The sequence below is a fragment of the Eubalaena glacialis genome, chromosome 3 (genome assembly GCF_028564815.1).
Source record: "Eubalaena glacialis isolate mEubGla1 chromosome 3, mEubGla1.1.hap2.+ XY, whole genome shotgun sequence".
Lineage (NCBI taxonomy): Eukaryota > Metazoa > Chordata > Mammalia > Artiodactyla > Balaenidae > Eubalaena > Eubalaena glacialis.
Window position 1 is genome coordinate 60,303,833 of NC_083718.1, and position 19,775 is coordinate 60,323,607.

Sequence of the window (19,775 nt, forward strand, 5' to 3'; positions counted from 1 at the left end):
AAATGCAAAGTATAATGATTATAATGAGGGTATCAATTCATATATTAATTGATTTAAACTGTATTACTGTATTAATAAATGTACTTTCCATTTCCCACAAGCTGTTTCCCTCTTGAATATGCCTCATATCAATTTTCTGTAAAATTAAGTTGCATACAACAGCTCATTTATTTTGTTGATGTTATTTCTCTCTCCTTTCCTTCTTTAAATATCCGTTGAGTGGCTGATAGGGAGCTCAGAGAGACATACTTGCCCACAGAAGAGTTGTTCTGTCTTAAACAGCCCCTCCCAGTGTACCTATACTGTCCAATATAGTACTGGGCTCACTATGTACTCAGTAAATATTTATTAATATGAACTTGACATTATCAATAACTTTATCATTTATTTCATTTGATCATTTATTTCAGTGGTGAAGGGTAAGTAGCGTCTATTGATAGAATACTCTTACTTTCCAAGTTCTGTGTCTACACTGACCTCAAAGAAAGGAACAACCTTCAAAGCTTATTTGAAGCTATTCATTTGTTCATTCATGCAAACTTATGTATGGAGAAAATGTATAGTGTAGGGAAGGGAAAAAGTCAGGATACTCTTCTGCTTCTTTCCTGCTATGCTTAAAATTAATCATGTAAGTCTTTACTAAATTTGCCTCAAAGATTAAATGAGAAAAAGATTTTAGGGCTGTCTAGCACAGTGCCTGACACGTAGTAGATGCTCAGTATGTGCTAGTTTATTATAACGCAATGGACTAAAACTAGAGGATCTTACTCCTTTATTCTACATGATTCACCATCCTCTTTTAAACTTTTCTTTTTTTTTTCACTTGAAGAATGGTCTTCGTGTGCTTTTTTTCCCTGAATCTGTTGAATGGGTTCAGTGCTTAGTTACCCAATAAAGTGCAGACAAGAACTTAAGGTTAGCATTTTCCTAAATCTCTTCTATGATTTAAGACACCTCAGAGAAGGGATAGTTGAGCTCCTACATCAACGGATGATGATTTTTATCTTTATCAAGTGACCCACAATTTGGTTACTGGTGCAATGAGAAATTAAGAAAATAGCACACTTTTATGACTGTCATTTCACAGTCACTCAAATCAGAACTGGAATGCCACAAAAACAACTCCCTGTTAGCCCAGAGAAAAAAAAAGAAAGAAAGTAAAGGGGAAATTCAGATTAGTCACAAAGAAGTTCCCCCGCCTGCCTGCAAAAGCTGCAGCATTAAAACTGAGAGTCCGCTCTGCTCTTTCAATCGCCTCTTGTCTCTGGTCCTGGGACCTTTGTGTGTTTTCTGATTGATACACCTTGTTTTGGCTTCATCTCCTTCTTTGCGGGGAAGAGGTCAGTCCTCCCTCAGGTTCCCTTCTGTCACAGTTTTCATCTTCCCTGCATCCAGATTGTGAAGATGGAAGGGGTCCAACCCCTGGATGAGCATGTTGGAAACGCACCAGGACGGAGATTCTTGAGGAACAAGCTATTGCTGGTGTCCTCCCTAATTCAGGGACTGGGGCTGCTCCTGTGTCTCACCTACATCTGTCTGCACTTCTCTGCTCAGGTAAGATGCACCACTGGCATGTCCTTTCCTCCAGCTCTGGCTGATGGCAGCTCCAACAGCTGCAAATGGTCACTTGGAAATAATCTGACACCAAAATTGTTTTGTTTTTTTTTTCCCTTTTCCGCTCAGCGATCGTAAAGTGTGGTCAAACACCCTTTTGTCTCTCTTTTCCTTCCTTTTTTTCATCAGTGGCAGTGGTGGGGCACAGTGGAGATAGGGCAGGGGCACTGCTTCTGGATTATTCTTTTTCTTTGCAATGCAAGCATCCTGGTATTCCTTTATGAGCTGTCACTTAGAAGCTTTGAGTCACTGATATACCTACTTGGTTTACCTATTCTGCTAGTAAGCATCTGATCAGGGAATTAATGTAAAAAGGAAATAAGAAAGTCTCTTTACATTATTATACTTTCCTATCGTATTCATAAACCCCATAGACTCTCAAGGTAATATGCTTTTTGAAGAATGCTAAATGTATCAGTATTAAGTTCTTTTAAATAGCTAGCCTATGTATTTTAAGGGCAGAGATATATGTGTTCACGCCCGTATGTGTGCATGGCCAAACGTTTACCCCAGTAACTTGATCAGGTATTGTTTCTCACAGTCTTTTTCTACCAATCACAACTTATAGACATCACTTTGTCCAATACATTATGTAGTGGAAAATCATCATTTTAGTATTTCCCCCACTTAAGATATTCTTTCCATTTTTCCTTCTCCTTATTATGGTCCCTTTTACATTATTTTTTCTTATTTACTTATTCATATCTACAAACATTATTAGCCCTTTAAGGATGTTCTTGACTGCAGGAGATTCCACTGAAAAGAAAAGAAATGAATAGTGTCCCCATGTTCCCTTGTTGGGGCTAGTCTGATAGTTCTTGTTTCCCTGGTGGATGCTCTGTGTTAGAAAAGTCTCTCCCTGGTAAAGGTTAGACAATAGGAACTTTTATTTCTGATGGCCAGGTCAGAGACTGGGTACCTCAAATTAGATCAGGATAAGGTGAGCAGAGTCCTAGACGATGCCTGGGCTTGTCTTCGCCTACAGGAAATAGGGGTTTTCAGTGCCTACAGGCTAGTGGGAGTGTGGTTGTGATCACTGTACTATAGAGTGCTCGTGTCCCCAAATTCCCGAAGTGGAGCTGGTGTCATACTCAAGCCTGCAGACCAGCAAGCATCGCAGCACACCCATCCTGTCCTCATCATGCCACACGTTTCCTTCTCTTCACAGAACGCTTTGGGCGAAATTAGAGTAGGCGATCTGGGGAGAGGGTGTGGGGGGAGGAGCAAAGTGTCCATGGCAGGATGCCCAAGACAGAGACCGGAATTAGGCTCTTCCGAGAAGAAAACAAAGAGTAACCCAAAATAGAACAGCTGAGTTTATTCACCAGGTCTGGGAGCCCTGAGAGTGCTTTTTCAAACAACCACAGCGTTACATATTTCCTTACACTGTGGGATGATAAAAAGATAGAACATATGGCCCCAGACAAGGCTCAACAATTAATTGCACTAGGGCTCTGAGCAGGAGAGAGCAAAAGGCGAAACAGATACAGATGTGTAGCCAGCTGGTGGCGGGGGCCGCCCTGAACTATCAGTACCCAAGGGATGCAGAGGAGAGGGGTCCTTTCTGGCAAGTCACCCAGCAGTTCTGAGCTAGAGCCTGGAAGGGAAGCTGAGTGCTGGCTTCCAGGTTACTAGAATTCATGGAGCTGATCTTTGGGAGAGAATTAGCTTTCTCTGGTCCTGGTCCAGAAATGGAAACAAAGATAGAGGAGGTACATTAGAGCTGTTTGCTCAACAAACGTGTTCTTGTATACTCTGGATACAGAACTTTTTGGGGCACAGATATTTGAAATTCTTAACTTGACATTAACTTTAACTTTTTTTCTTACTTCTAGCTAGACTGTTTTAGCTAACATAATTTCTTATACTGTTAATAAGACCCAGGGCAGCACGTTGTGTCCTTAAATTTAATCTCATAAGCTTTGTTAAGGGGAAGGACAGTCGTGTGTGTTCTCCCCAGAACTTGATCAGTCATGGTGGCAGCAGTGTGTGTGTGTGTGTGTGTGTGTGTATGTGTGTGTGAGAGAGAGAGAGAGAGATTGATTGAGAGAGAAGGGTGTAAAGTAACTGCTGAAGAAGGGACATAGACTGATAGCTTTTCTAAATTCATAGGTAAGATTGTTGGGAATTTTGGTTGAAGGATGGGGTAGGTGGTGATGCCAATCAAATCTCTACTTTTATAAGACATAATATTAGAGTGATATGTATAGGGGGTGAAATAAAGCTGAAATGCTCATCATTTGCGTAGTTAAATTGGATCACTTTCATTGTAGGAGAAAGATATTTGGAGAATAATCATGATTTTTTTTTCTTATTTCTTAGATTTAATTTTTAACTTCATAAAAAATCTTCCTATATGGATGACTCTGTAAAAAAATACATATGAAACTGTTAAACTCCATTTGGCAGTCAACCTTCCCTTCAATCAAGTTTATTTAGTAACCGTTGTTTTCTCACCACTTGGTTAAGTTTTATTATGTGAAAAGCAGAAGTTTTTGTTTTTGAATGTCAGAAAAAAAGATGGACCTTACCCACTCCTTATATAATACACTTCCCTCTTTGGGTCCTGATTTTCTCATCTGAAACATGAGGCAGTTGGATCAAATGATGAAGAAATGTCTCTTCCAGATCAATATCCTGTGGGTATGTAGTTTATATATATATAGTCATAAAATGGGTATGAGGATCTGAGAAATACCAATTTAAGTAAACAGATTTTTGTGTCTAAGCTTCTGGATACCCTGGTTCTTAATAAGGGACTGAGGGAAATCAAATTGGCACATATATTTGTAATCTGTATTTATTTATATACCATGTACCTATCTAAGTAACTTATTCTGGATTAGCAAAATACCTTATTTAGAAAAGGGAAAGAAGTGGATGCTGTAGAAGAATATCCATGATACAAGTTGTAAAATTGAGTCACAAAAATCAATACATGCTATTTGGATGTTTATTGGGACTGCCGTTTAAAGTATCAGGCTTCCAGGCTTCCCTGTAACTTCACCTGGGAACAATGGCAGAAAAAAGCTGATCTATAAGGTGAGAAGCTTTTGCAAATTGTACCCATGTGTCTCAGAGCTATTGAAGCTGGGATCTTCTAAGATTTGTATCATCTTTATCAGAGTACTTTAAAGATGTGCTTTTGGTGATAATTCTTCAGCACATCCCACCCACAGTTAAAAGTTTACATTCTTATCACTTTTACTCCTGGGAAAGACAGAAGTGGAGGCATTTGGAAAGAGAGCTGACCAATTCTGTACCAGTGATGGCCAGAATTAGAATTCAGTTTCTTGATGAAGTTTCAGACTATAACTTGGACTTTGTATCCTTTAGGAAGAAAAAGAGGCATTTTTGATTAAAAATCTTGTCTCAGATTAGCTCAAATTAAATGTGTCCCCATGTAATTTAACAAGTTTTTAAAGAAATTTTTTATGATAGACATGGAAATAATTTTCAGTGTAATTGAATTTGTATTTTATAAGAAATTTTATGGGAGCTAAAAAGAAACATCTGAAGTATTGAACTGATTTGTCACTAAGTATTTTGAGGCTCTTAAAGGAGGTACTACTGCAAATGTATAGAATTGTTGGATTTTTGAGCAGACATTAGACATAGTCCACTTACGGATAGGAAAACAGAAACTCAGGGAGGGTAAAAGCCAGAGGAGGAGGTAAAGCTTCACTGATATTAGAAGAAGGGTGGAAATTCTTTAAATAGACAAGAAGGATGATGGTGGGTAGGTAGGGGCAGAAGGCTTTCTAGGTAAAAGAGCAAGTTGTTCAGAATGGTTGGAGTTGAGAGTTCATTGGGGAAAGTGGAGGAAGATGAAGCTGAAAATATAGGTGGGGGCAGGACACAAAGGGTCTTGTGACTCATGCTAACGGAACACACTTCATTCCATTCTATGCAAAAGAAAATACAGGAAAAATTACCCAAATTGTCGCTTCTCCAAATTTCGCTTCTCTTATGTGGTCTACATATTGACAAATACAGAAAGTGAGTCTTATCTCACATAGCACTAGGGGGCACCACAGTAAAACTAACAGTTCTTGGATATCTTTTAAAGAGAACCCACTCTTATTTCCTGAGGAGTTAAGAACACTTTTCTCAGGAAGCCAAGCGCTCATCCATGTGTAAGAGGATGAACAATATCAAGAGGGCCTAATATTGTTCACTATTTACACAGTGATGATATTTTCTACAAGAAAAATTTAGATATGACCCAAGTACTCAAAATAGGACAGAATAGCTTGGACAGGAATCATGCTGGAAAATGTCACGTATGTACACATGAATAGAAACAAATATACACACTCAAAGGAGAGATGGGAAGCAAGCAGAAGGGCTCTTGGTATAGACCTTGGAGTATAACCGCCCTATTCTTTTTCTCTGACCTCACTTCCTAGCTACTAGCCCTGAGTAGACCTAGCCTTGCCTAGGGGCTGACCACCATGCCCTTCCAATTCTATTTCTTTTAATGGAAATTACTTCTGTGCCCTTCACTTTCAGAGAACCCACAGCTTCCCACCCACTTCAGGGATTCTCCATTCATGGCCCATGAACATTAATCTTCTGGAATCACTTAGGTTGGAGGAGCCATGTACAATGTTGTTATTCCTATTTAGGGAGTGAAAAGATACAACTGAATAACAAAGTAGAAGGGTTATTTCTCACAGTCACAGATAAAATATATGGCATATGTGGTAGTGTTAGGATGAAATTGGATTCCCCAGCATCCTATGGCTTGTGCATTTTGTTTGTAGCCAAATGAAGGCATTAAAACACTTCCTCATACAAAAATACAACATATCTTCTCAAAATTTTAGGGGAGTCATTGAGGTGTAGGAGAGAGAACACTGGACCAGGAACTAGAATATTCTGGTTCAGTCCAGTCTTTTAGCTTCGTGACTTTGGGTAAAGTCCCCCAAATTCCGAGTGTCAATTTAATCATTTCCAAAAATTGGAATTTGGTTATTGTGAGGAACAAATGTGTTACAGAGCTTTGTAAATGTTGAGATCATTATTATTATTCATGAACATGCTTCCATAAGCATACCACCACTAAAATGTTTGCCTTATAGCGCACACACACACACACAAACACTCCAAAACTCAAATCTCAGAAAGCATATTATAGGTAAAGTTAACCTTAACTTCATGGACTTTGACTTTCCTACTGTAATTTTTAAGGCTAAGAAAACCCCCTTGGTATAATTCTAGCATTTTTGAATATAGATGTCTAATTAAGACCTCATGGCTGTATTAGTGAACAAAGGAAAAATGAAGGGGAGAATTTATGAGGGTATAAAATGTTATCAAGTTAGTGTCTGAAAGTGGTTCAGAGATCTAAAATGGCACACTTAGAACACATGGCCCAGGCTGATTCCATCTCCCTTTACGTTGATGTAGTTCATCCAATTCTCCAGTGACTTGGTTGCCAAATAGGGCAGAAAATTATATTTAGAAGAGTGGTCTGGTTCAAAATATTAGAAATGTTGGAGCTAAGATGGGCATAATTATGCATTATTTTCTTTTCAGCAAACCTTTCATTCTGAAGTGCAAGTTTGATGTGTTACTACTAATTTGTATAAATTTGTCTAGCTTTGATAACATTGAAAATGCTATTTAAGAACATACTTGGACAGAAAGATGGGCAAATAGACCCAAACTTTAATTCTTCCAATACTAATTGAATAAGGGCTTATGGTTAGAAAGCGTCACTCCCAAGATGTTATATAGGTGGGGAGCTGCGGGGGTGTCCAGTGAGTGTAAATGATGTACCCTCAGGCTGGGCTGCCCTGTAGGTCGCCACAGCACAACCCTAGAGAACCAGTGAAACAGTCAAGCAGAGATCAGGATGAAAATGACAACTACCATTACAAAAAATTATAAACAAGCATCAAAATAGTCATCAAGGGAAATTATAAAAACTTTGCTGGGTTATAAAAGAAGTTGTAAAACACATGTTTTACTGCTCAGTAATGTAAAATATATTTTGAGTTACCTGTGTGTTGGGTGCTTAACGTTTTTAAGTTCCAAGGCCCATAGAGATCTTAATCTGGCCCTGTATGTGGTTTGATGAAGACTGGGAACTCAAAGCTCTTTTTTGCAGGAGGTTGAGGGGCATCACTCCTGGTGCTACTTGCAATAACCATCTCTGGTTTTGTGATCTTTTCCCTACTTTTGTTCTCACTTCTTCACTATGACCTCAGAGGAAGATAGACAGATATTTGTGTGCAGTTTACAATGAGGAAGTTTGAGGCATAGAGACTTGTCTAGGTTAATATAGGAAGGTCTGGTTATAAATTAGGACCAGGTTTAAATTCTAGTCCTGTTTGTTTCCGTTACTTGGCCAAGACGCCATGGCTCTAAGCCGTAAGAATTTCGGCTGGCTGTTTTAAAATTTGTTTCCTTTTCTGACATTAATTGCTTTTGAAGAAAAATTGGGGGAAAGATTTATAACCTGGCATAAAGGGAAGCAAGATTCTTTTAAAAAAGGGATCTAAATCTACTTCCACAAATGTAGATAACACAACAAATGAAGCTTCAACGAGCGCATAATACAACATAGGTTATTTTGATGAAACAAATCATTGCCATGTGTGATATATTCGTAGAAGAGAAAGGGAACTTGGATTTGGGCACTAGCTCAGTTATTTATTCACTCCGAGCTGTACTTTTTTTAAAAAACAATAAGGAGATTAGACTATATAATCTCCCTGGACCTTTCTAGTTCTATCAGACTGATTCAAAAAATTATTTTAATGTTGTAAGTGTGATTTTACACTATATGCAAATATCTTTTCAACCGTGTATTAGTTTCCTAGGGCTGCCTTTTAAGGTACCACAAATTGGGTACCTTAAAAGAAATTTAATCTTTCACAGTTTTGGAGGATAGACATTCAAAATCAAAGTGTCAGCAGGGCCATGCTCCCTCTGAAGGCTCTAGGGAAGGATCCTTCAGGATCCTTCTTTGCCTCTTTCTAGCTTCTGGTGACTCCCAGCAATGCTTAGTGTTCCTTGGCTTGTAGTTGCATCACCCCAAGCTCTGCCTCCAAGTTCACATGACCATCTTCCCTGTGCGAATCTCTGTGTCCTCTCCTCTTCTTTTAAGGACACCAGTCATATTAGACTTAGGACCCACCCTAATCTAGTTAACCTCATGTTAACTAATTACATCTGCAAAAACCCTATTTCCTAATCAAGTCACATACTGAGATTCTAGGTGGACATAAATTTGGAGGGACACTATTCAACTCACTACCAACCACTTATTAATTCACTTATTTAACAAGATCTATGGAAAATAAGTTACCTGTCAGACATTGAGGAAACAATGGTAAGCAAGACTTGGTCTTCCTTGCCCTCTTAGAGTTTGCAGTCTAGTGGAGAAAGAAGATGGTCAAGCAATAACATAGTGTATGATAAGCACTGGATAACCAAGTAGGGTACAGCTCTTCAGTAAGAAGTTTTACAGAGGGCTGTCTACCTAGCTTCAATATCTAGTTTCTCAATTGGGATTATAAAGTCAGCATACTTTAATTTTTGCATTAGGTGCTTCGTTTCTCTTCCATTATTTAACAGGAAGGCTTTAGTTTAAAATGTCATTGTCATTATTGTTACCACCACCATCATCATTCCACTGCTGTTTGGTGATAATTTTTACCAGTCACCAATCTTAGTTCACACCAGAATATAGGTTGAGGATTATTTAGCCTCATGCAAATGAGGCTAAGAGCTTCATTGCATAAACAACACAAAAGATATTCTTGATTGTTTATTAACCATCATAGGGAGCCACTTGGGGGAAAAAACTGTTGCTTTTGTTACAGCTGAGGGGTTTATTGTGTTGAAAAGGTCTTCTATTCAAAAGGTCTTCTTATCTACCAATAATTTGGGATTTCTCTTTTGAATGCTGTGGTTTGCCTAATCTCTGGTATGGAAAAGCCCTTAGTCCTCATTCCACAGTGCTTATTCCACCATCTTAACTGAGGATGGACATAAAAATAAGGATATTAGAAACTGAGAAAGGGAAAGGACTTGTTCTGGCCTAAGACCAGACCTACGTGTTCCTATTCCCAGCCCAATGCCTTGTCCATTCTACTAGGTTGCCTTTCCAAGGCAATAGTGCATCCTTTTTTATATAGCAAATGAGATGGGGAATGAGTGACTTCAAGTAGAAAGATATTGATTGTAATAATTCTGCTACCCCCTTTGTACTTAAGGATGAATGGGGCAATGTAAAAAACCTTGAGCAATCACATATGGTGTTGGCTCAAGCCAGTGTCAGATATTATGTGATTATGCAACCACTAGCCAAGGTCAGGGCATAGTCTAAAGGGCTAAGTTCCACCTTAGCTCAGCAAAGGTTTATTTGTAAATGCTATTATGTTTAAGGTATTGTAAGATTTATGATAATGCAGTGGGTACCTTGTAAACCAACCCTTCCATTTGCTTGGAGACTAGGGTGTTTTGCTGGAGATCACCAAGGTGGGGAAAGGAGTTATTTCTTTTTTCAATTTAATTTTTTTAAATTGATTACAAGATTATACAAGTAATATAATGTACAAGATTATATAAGTTTCAAGTGTACAACATAGTGATACACAATTTTTAAAGACTATATTCCATTTATAGTTATTATAAAATGTTGGCTATATTCCCTGTATTGTACAATATATCCTTATTTTATACATAGTAGTTTGTACCTTTCAATCCCGCCTTCCCTCTCCCCCACTGGTAACCAGTAGATTGTTCTCTGAATCTGTGAGTCTGTTTCTTTTTTGTCATAGTCACCAGTTTGTTGTATTTTTTAGATTCCACATATAACTGATATCATACAGTATTTGTCTTTCTCTGTCTGACAGGAAAGGAGTTCTTAGAAATGTTTTGGCAGACCCCTTTGTCAGTGTACTTTAAGGATTTCCCCAGTAAATGTGGAAAGGGGAACCCAGATGTAAGAAAATCTTCCCCCTGAGGATATAAAGAATTGGTTGCAAAATTTTGCAAATCACAAAATTTTGAAGGTGTGTTCATGTCACATGGATGCTTTTGGTTCATTTGGTTGTTTACCTGAATACCTGATATTCCTCTTAGGAATCTGCTAATTTGCTAAGCATTTGAGACAGTGAAACCACAGTTCCTGTTCTCTGAGATAGAGGGGAGAGGGTCAGTTAGTAGAGACTTGCCATTACTGAGTAAATTTGACAAGAAAAGTGGAAGTGGTTAGAGAAAGGAGGCTATATTAGGATATCACAGGGCCTGTGTAGTAGAGAGGAGAGTAAAAGTTAAGAGAGAGATTACAGCAAAAAGGTGCTGGCAGCCATGGTGAAGGGTGGGGATGGAGAAAGAGAGAGTCTTGAATGACAGTTAAAATGGCTTTTCTTTGTATTCATTAAATCTCAGTAGACTCTTTATTCATCAAGATTTTCAAAGTCACACATCTTTATCTCTAAGAAGTGTAACTTTGGGGATAAAGTTTTCTGATTATGGAAGACTCTTTAGCCAAAGAATCAGTTTTTGCCCATTCTTCCTATTCCTTTCTCTGAGTGGGGTTCTGAACTTCCCTGATCCGAAGTGTGGGCCCTTCCCTTTGTAAGGGAGTTTCCGCTGAGTACACACTAAGTCCACCAGGGTGAGAGTCTACCTTCCCAGCCCACTGTAATGGGTAAATATAGAAAATTCCATCTTCCTCTTCAGAGGCTTGTTGAGACACACCCTGAGAGCTTGCGAGGCTGTGCTTTCATGACCTCAGGTCTCCTCTGATTGACATGAAGCCCAGTGTTGGGGGAGGAGACATTCACATCCCAGTGGAGGTTGCAGGGTGAACCACAGAGTCCCCATCACAGATCTGTTTCCTCGCCAGCCTCCACTGACTCACATCCCATCCCACTCCCACCTAGGATCTTGACTGATATCAAGTGAGGAAGGGCAAGGCCCACATAGTGAATGCAGAGCCCACTTCCTGGTTTCATATTTGATGAGTATCATTCCCTCCTGCCACAGATACATCCCCCTCCAGGACAAATGCCACATGAGTATAAGGTTGGCAGCCTCATGCCACATCCCAGTGAGTCAGAACTAGAAACTCACACATTCCAAAGATGAGCTCATGAAGCAAGCATCACCTTTTTGGGAACATGGTACAGGCTGCTGGGTAAATGCTAGATATCAGACATTTTCCATCTGTGTTCTCAGACAGTTCAGCACTCCAGGTGCTGAGAGAGGCCAGGAAAGGACATAATTCTGACTCTTCTTTGCATTGCCTGCTTGCTGCCTACTTTGTACTTGTCCTGCTGCCCCTTATCAGGACATTTGCATCTAATCAGAGCCCAGCTAATGGCTTTGCCAATCTGTACTACACAAACAACCTTGTAGGATTGACTGAGGAGCTCTTTCCTGGAGAATGTCTAGATATTTTGAGATATATCTGAATATTTTGACAACTATCTAAAACCTAATGTTTTAATCTTATTCAGTATTGACAATTAAAATAATTCAAATTAATTTTGAACCCTCAGACAAATGCTTTCATAGGGGTTTTTTACTCTAAAATAGAGTAGGATAAAGAGAAAGGATGTTACCATGAACTTGGGGTTCAATCAAACTCAAGTTAATGCTTGTTTCTTCCTGAGCAAGTTCTTAACAGCACTGATTCTCATTTTTCTATCTGTAAAACATGGGTAATTACTATTTCTACTTAACAGTGTTATTTTGAATAGCAAAAAAGGTAATGAAATTGAGAAAGAGTAATGCAGTGCATGGCGTGTTGTAAGTTCTCAATAAGTTTTTATTGTTTTTCTTGAATATACCAAGAATGGTCTCATTTCTAGACCTTTCTTCCATATAATGCCTTTGGATTATCTGGGTCCTCTTTCGCTTTCAAGGCCTAAGACCATGTCTTTCCTACTTGAGTGGCCAAAGCCTGCAATGATTTTTCTGTTCTCTGGAACCTTGTGGCATACATTGCCTGTTGATGCTTACCAAAGGTTTTTTTGTAGAGGAGCTGTTTCCCCAGTTGACATACAAGTTTGTCAAAAATAAAGATTGTGTCTTCTTTCCCTCTGTGTTCTTAGAGTTGAATGTAATGCCTGCCGTATAGCAGGTACTCAGTAATTGTTGATGCTGTTTCAAATCAGCAATAACATGGCAATCATATAACTATTCAATCAACTATTGAATAGTGCTTACAGTAGAGCAAACATCCTTTGAGCACCAGCTTTGGGACAGGCATGCTTTTTGCCAAGGGCATATGGTCGAATATACATTTTCTGGATTTGGGCCTTCAGGAGTTCACAGTTGAGTGTAGTAATTCTCAAATCCTGAACCTTGGGTGCTTGTAAAAATGCAGCTTACTGAGTCCACCTAGACCTTTTGAATCAGAATCTTTATGAATAGACTGGCCATCTACAGATTTTTACAAATTTTCCAGGGGATTCAAATGTACATTAGAGTTTGAGAACAGTGGGACAGCTGACCTTTTGTCGCATCATCAGCTGCTCCTAGACAGGACATGTGCATTATTCAGTTGGTCAAATAGCCCATATATCAGCTGCCTACTGAGTACTCTGTTTTCTTGGTTCTACTTATGACAGCCCTCAAACCCAGGAGGGAAGCCGGAACTTTTGGCTCTCCCTATGCACTTTTATGATGAGGTCATCATGAGACCACCATCCTGCCCATCTGCTGTGTGTGTGGCAACTTCTTCTTTCCTCCAACTTGGCACCGAAGTGGACACAAGGAATGGAATATTACTAAAGTCTTCAAAGAAATTTCTCCACACTTTAAATTTGCATGGGGAGAAAGAAAACTGTGTTTTGGTATAATGAAAGTTGTACTGGATTGGAGGACAGGAGTTGAATCCCTTTACTTCTGTAGGCCTCAGTTTCTTCATCTGTAAAATACAATGTTCAGTTAGAAGATGACTTCTTTTATACTCATGCTTCTGAAACCATCTCATTCAAACTTCAGGACTGTGCTTTGATTCTGGTGTGTAGACTTACAGGAGTTTCTCTTCCCCTTTGAGGATGGTACTGGCTCTTCAGACTTTGCATATTGAAGAAGCCTCATTGTATAGCTTGTCCTTACATGAAAGCCCTCTGGGACCTTTGGTATATTCCATTTTCTTTTAGTATCTGGAGAAGGTATGAGGATTTTGATTTTCTTGATATGAAAAAGACCATGTTTGTGCATGTGGGTAAAATTAATATTTTCTGATTGTTTTCTGGTAACCTTTCTTATGAAGCCAGGATTCTTTTGTATTGTTTCTCTGGGCTACGGAGAGCCAGAGGGATATTTTAGGAATTTTGTTGGACTTCGTTTTTCATTTTATTAATTCCTTCATTCTGTAGTCATATATAAAGCTAAAATAGTGTTATATAGACTAAATTAAGAACATGACATGGATCTTATCTCTCATGGGTATCCAAGAATAATAGCTGACATTTATCAACTCCTTACAATGTTCCAAGTCAGGTACTTAAAATTTAGATACATTATCTCATTCAATCTTCACAACAACCCTCTGAGATATAGATTTTACTATTTCCATTTTACAGATGAAGAAACTAAAAATCAGCAAGGTAATGCCATTTTCCCAAGAGCACACAGCTAAGTAGTCTTGTAGAGGAGATGAGACATGTATCCCATGGTGGTAGAATGAAAGTCAATAGAGTGATTTAAAAAATTTTTTTACATCAGGGTTCACTCTTGGCATTGTACATTTTATGGATTTTAACAAATGAACAATAACATGTACCCACCATTAGAGTATCATGCAGAATAGTTTCAGTACTCAAAATCTTCTGCACTTCACCTGTTCATCTCTCCCTCCTCCCTCACCCCTGGCAACTGCTGATCTTTAACTGTCTCTATAGTTTTGCCTTTTTCAGAATGTCACATAATTGGAATCATACAGTATATAGTCTTTTCAGATTGTCTTCTTTCATTTGGTAATATGCATTTAAGGTGCCACCATGTCTTTCCATGGCTTGAAAAGCTCATTTCCTTTTAGCACTGAATGATATTCCATTGTCTGGATGTATCGCAGTTCATTTATCCATTCAGCCTACTGAAGGATATCTTGATTGCTTTTGCTTGGCAAGTTTTAGCAATAATAAACCAAGCTATTATAAGCATCCATGTGAATAGAGTGGTTTTTAAGTACTTGCTATGGGAGACCAAAAATCAGGGATTTGATTTAGGCCTTGAAGGTGGTGATATTTTGATGGGTCGACATAGATGGAGGGCCATTCTTGGTGGAGAGAAAAAAGGAAGCAAGTATTTTTCAAATGCTTACCATGTGCCAGGCAAACTCCTCGGTACTTTCACATATGTTAACTTATTTAAGCTTTACAGTCATCTCCTGGAACATTCCAATAATAATATTATGCCTTATTTTCACAGACATGAAAGCTAAAGCTCAGAAATGGTATACAACATTTCCAAATTCACAAAACTAGAGAAGTAACAATTTGAACTGAATCTGACTCCCAAGCCTATGCCCTCTGTTTTGTCCTACCAGGCTCTATTCAAGGGCAAAGAGCTTAGAGGAAATGGTTGGCTCCGGCATAAGACACAGAAAGGATATGTGTAGCAGTGATGCTTGACAAGGAGGTTGCCGCCAGGTGATGGAAGGTCTTGCATTGGGCACTGTGAGGGTATTTCTGGGCAGTGGGGTAGTCAGCATGAGGTGATCAGGTATGGAAGATGAAGGGAAAAGTTGTAGAAGGGCGTGGAGCAAGAGGAAACACTGTCTTATTTCACAACATTGCCTACGCTTGGTGGTGTTGATGCTAGGAAGAAACTTGTGAGAATATGCAAATTCCTAATACTGGGTGACCTTCAGGAGAAGGAAAGGAAGCCTGAATCTGGAGTTGCATTTGCATCTACCTGAAAGAGGAAGTCACGTGTGCTTTCCTTGCTGCCTCTCAGCATCTTGGTCTCAGAATGTCCTCTTGGTCATTACTGCCCCTACTTAGTCATCACAGTATTTTAGAACACTGGGAAATTTCTTTTATTTGCAGGAACCTTTTGGAGATTTTGCAAAGTCAGTCAAATAATCAAACCACGAGAGCTTTTAGTTCAGAGAACTTTATGCAAATTTGGGATGAGGAAGCTTCCTATTTTTCTCTTTTATTAAAATTGACTTAGAGTTGCAACTTTTAAAATTTAAATCATGAACAGTTAGTGCTGAAAGGGATGTCTGTGATCTTTGAGGGATTTTTAAAGATGAGAAAACTGATGCCTAGAGAAGTTATGAAACTTGCCTAAGATGACACCATACTTGCCTGGCTGGCGTTAGGACCAGGTTGCTGCATGCTGAGCCCTGTGCTCTTTGCGCGACTGCGCGGGCTGCTTCTGACTTTAACAAGGTGGCCATTCAGGCTGGGACCAACCTGCCCAGAGAGCAGTGGGAGGGTATTCATTTACCCAGGGGATTACGGTGATCGTGATCGGGTAATATGCCTTTTGAGAGGCCTTCTTCCAGAACATTGCTTTAAGCATGAAGGACGCCAATCCAGCCTCACAAACAGTCCGCAGAGGGGAGAGCGCTGAAGACTGTCAAAGTCTTCCCAGGTCAACACCTCGCCATGTGCTCACCGCTGACTAATATCGCTCCAGGGGCCCAGGCACTGGCAGGGCTCAGAAAGGCTCTCCTTCTTCCTACACTGCCTGTTGGTTTAAGCTTGGTGAGGCTTATGATTTTATGTACAAGGGAAGTAGGGGATTCTTCATCTGTGTGGGCAGGCCCCAGTGGAATCTGTTTGACTGCTGCTGTGAGTGTGCCAGGAAAGTGGGAAGCAGGGATTCCACACCCCAGAGTATGAAAACAAATTTCTCCCCACACCTTTGATCAGGACATCTTGCCAAAAATAGCCTGGTGGGAGGAGCTCTTGTCCTTGGCAGGTGGTGGTGGGTTTTTGTTGTTGTTGTTGTTGTTCTCTATTTCCTTTGTAGTAGGTAATACAAAATTTATAAAATATAAAAAAGTAAACCATGGAAAGTAAGGGTCCCTCCCACTCCTGTCCTCAGGCCTCCGGTTCCTTTCCCCAGAGGCAACATTATATTCTGTCAGATAAATTCAGTGCCCACACAAACATTATCATTATTTTTTGACACAAATGGTAATGTACTTTATACATGATTCTGCCCTTTGCTTTTGCTTTTTTCACTTAATATATTAATAGTTTGGAGTTTGCTTCATATTGAACTTCTTTGTTCTTTTAACCACCAAATTTCCACAGACGTTTTATTTATTAGCTTTCCTTTCTTCATTGTTTTACTGCTTTCTTACTTTTGAGTACTCACTTGGTTCAGGTTAGATTTTTCACATGGTAAAAGAGTAGGGAAAGACCCAACTTTAAAAAATGCTACACACAGATCTACTCATCTCTGAAGGATTAGAACAGTTTTTATTGCCTGTATGCCCTGAAAATAGGACACTTACTCCTGTTTTCCAGTGAAAAAGCGAGCAGTCAGGAAGCTTTCAGAATTCACTCCCAGTGCATTCTGGGAGTCTGTGGCCATGAAGGATTGATTGGTCACAGCCTTGTCCATGAAGGATCTCTATGACTGAGTGGGTTTCTTAAGAAGATGACTGTTAAGTGCTCTGTTATCCAGAATGGGAAATTGGGGCTTAGTGAGCCAAAACAATATACCAAGGAAGAGTTTGGCAAATGAGGACAGATCTTACTTAGATGCTTGCACAAAATAGCAGAAGACTCCTAACTTACCTTAAGAGATGTTATAGAAAGGCAAGGGGGGCAGGCAGGAAGGCTGGGTCTAATCTACATAGAAAAAAACAAATCTCTTGTCAAGTCATTCCCTTTACAGGCTACTGCATTTCTGCTTCACAGGATATGAATTCCATTTGTTCATTTTTTTCTTAAAAATATATACTTTTTCCTCCTTTAGGTGCCATCTCAATACCCTCCAATCCAAAGTATCAGAGTACAGTTTACCAGTAAGTATTGTCAAAAGTTTAATTGATTCATATTTTTAAAAGAATCTTCTCTCTAGCCTCTTAATTTCTCCCAGAACGTAAGATCTCTTTCTTTTCTTAGGGAAACGTTAAATCCTGAAATTGTTGGAGGCTGCATATTGTTTTCATTAGGGACAAAGAAGGTGTATAAAGAAGAAAAGGGGAGTAATTAGTTACCAAATATGTGCTTGTCACTGTATTACTTCATATTCCTCACTTAATCTTCCCAGGAACCCTTTGAGTAGGAATTATTCTCATTTTTTAGGTAAGAAAACTAAGGCTTTACTTCTTACAAGTTTGTCTGACTGTAAGACGTGTCATTCCCCAGTAATTCTTTTATAGGACGGGATTTTACCTTAATGAGAGTTGGGGGACTTGAAGTCAAGGTGATACTTTACCTGGAGAGCAGTATTTGGATCCATGATTAATACTAGAACAACCACCAGTGGTTTCTGTATGGATATTCATTTGTTAAGTCCTCCTGTGCTAAAGGAAAGTATATCTTGCCTTCTATAAGTAATCCTTACTTTCAATTCAAAGTATTTCCCATGGACTTGATACAAAGCAAGAATTACTGAAATGTGCCCAGCAGTACACATTTCAGTAAAGTACCTATTCTTTCCTATCACTGAGGGACATGGGGCAGAGTGGGGAGTTTGAGATGTGGTTGCTTGACCATCCAGGATGATATTAAGGCTACTGTAGAAATAAAAGAAATTTGGTTTTTTGATTTGCACTTGAAATGGCCCCACACAAAGCTACTAAATCCATCATTCTGTGTCCTCCTACTCTTCCTTTTCTTTCTCCTGTGGCAACCACTATTCCCAAGGCACCTTCCAGGAAAAACTAGCAATAAAAAGGTAGAAGGGAGAAGTAGGTCTATGTTCTTGAGCTCTTCTACCTGCATCTTAATGAGCAGAATCTGAGCCCATGGACATTACTAAGCTTTACTTAGTATCACAGCATAACTAAGCTTAAGTGACTGTTGGCAAAGGCCAGTAACACATGCTGTTGGTAGGTCTAGTGCCCAGGGCATGTGAAAATTTTTCATTTCATGATCAAGTGGAGAGAGGATAGAGAAGAGTTAAAAGCAATTGCTTTGCGTGGAGGGGGTGTGCAGGACCCGGGCAAGGGGCACTTCCACCACCCTTTGCCCTAGTCTATACATTGAGCAAGAAAGGAAGCACCGAATTGTCAATCCCTCCTGGTTTTGAAAAATCAGGGAAACCTTGAGGCTCCATTTCCTGCCACAGGTATGTTGTGATAACTGCCAGTTGCTATAATCTCTCTGCTCTTGAACCCCAGCCCCATCTGTAACTCTCTTGGCTACTAGTATTAGCTCTGCCTCATCCATTCCACAGGGAAAGCAGATTCCAACCCTCATGGAGAAAAACAGTATTTTCTTCCTTTCGTTCTTCTCAAAATCTCTCCCTATCTCTTTCTCTTCATGTGTTTCTAGACATATTGGAAGACTGTTGCCCAACGCTGAGCTAAGGAATCTTTTTTTTTTTTTTATTTTACCCTACCCTCCTTAGAGTGTGAAAATGAGAATGGTTTCATCATCACATCCCCAAACAAGGATGGAACCATGAAGGTGCAAAACAACTCAATCATCATCAACTGTGATGGGTTTTATCTCATCTCCCTGAAGGGCTACTTCTCTCAGGAGCTCAGCCTCAGGCTTCAGTACCGGAAGGGTCGGGAACCCCTCTTCTCCCTGAGCAAGGTCACGTCTGTTGACTCTGTCACAGTGGCCAATCTGGCTTTCAAGGACAAAGTCTACCTGAATGTGACCACTCACAGTGCCTCCTGCGAAGACATTCAGGTGAATGGTGGGGAATTGATTCTCATTCATCAAAATCCTGGTGGATTCTGTGTCTACTGAGGACCTGATGGCTGCATCTAAGCCAAGCACCAACATGAATGCCGAACTGGGGGTGGACAGGACACAGATTCTTCCTTGGGAGTGGAGGAGTCATCCCAGCTCAGCCCTCATATATGGCCACTTGAGATGTGACCAGAAGATCACTCCGTCCCCCACTCAGGGATATTTAAAGCTTTATTTTATGTAACAATTAACTTTATGTATTTATCCTTATATCTTCTAAATCACCTAGCCCTCATCCCTCAGGATTGCCTCAAGCCTGTTAGGCACCTCCAAGAGAGTGAGAAAAAT

General features: G+C 39.6%; 1 protein-coding gene across 1 annotated transcript; it reads left to right on the plus strand.

Moving 5' to 3' along the window:
• The first annotated feature begins 1,401 nt into the window (after nt 1-1,401).
• TNFSF4 (TNF superfamily member 4) lies at nt 1,402-19,484 on the plus strand. Its single transcript, XM_061185699.1, has 3 exons — nt 1,402-1,554; nt 17,533-17,581; nt 19,135-19,484. The coding sequence occupies exons 1-3, from the start codon at nt 1,405-1,407 to the stop codon at nt 19,482-19,484; spliced, it is 549 nt and encodes a 182-aa protein (XP_061041682.1). The 5' UTR covers nt 1,402-1,404.
• Nucleotides 19,485-19,775: the final 291 nt, after the last annotated feature.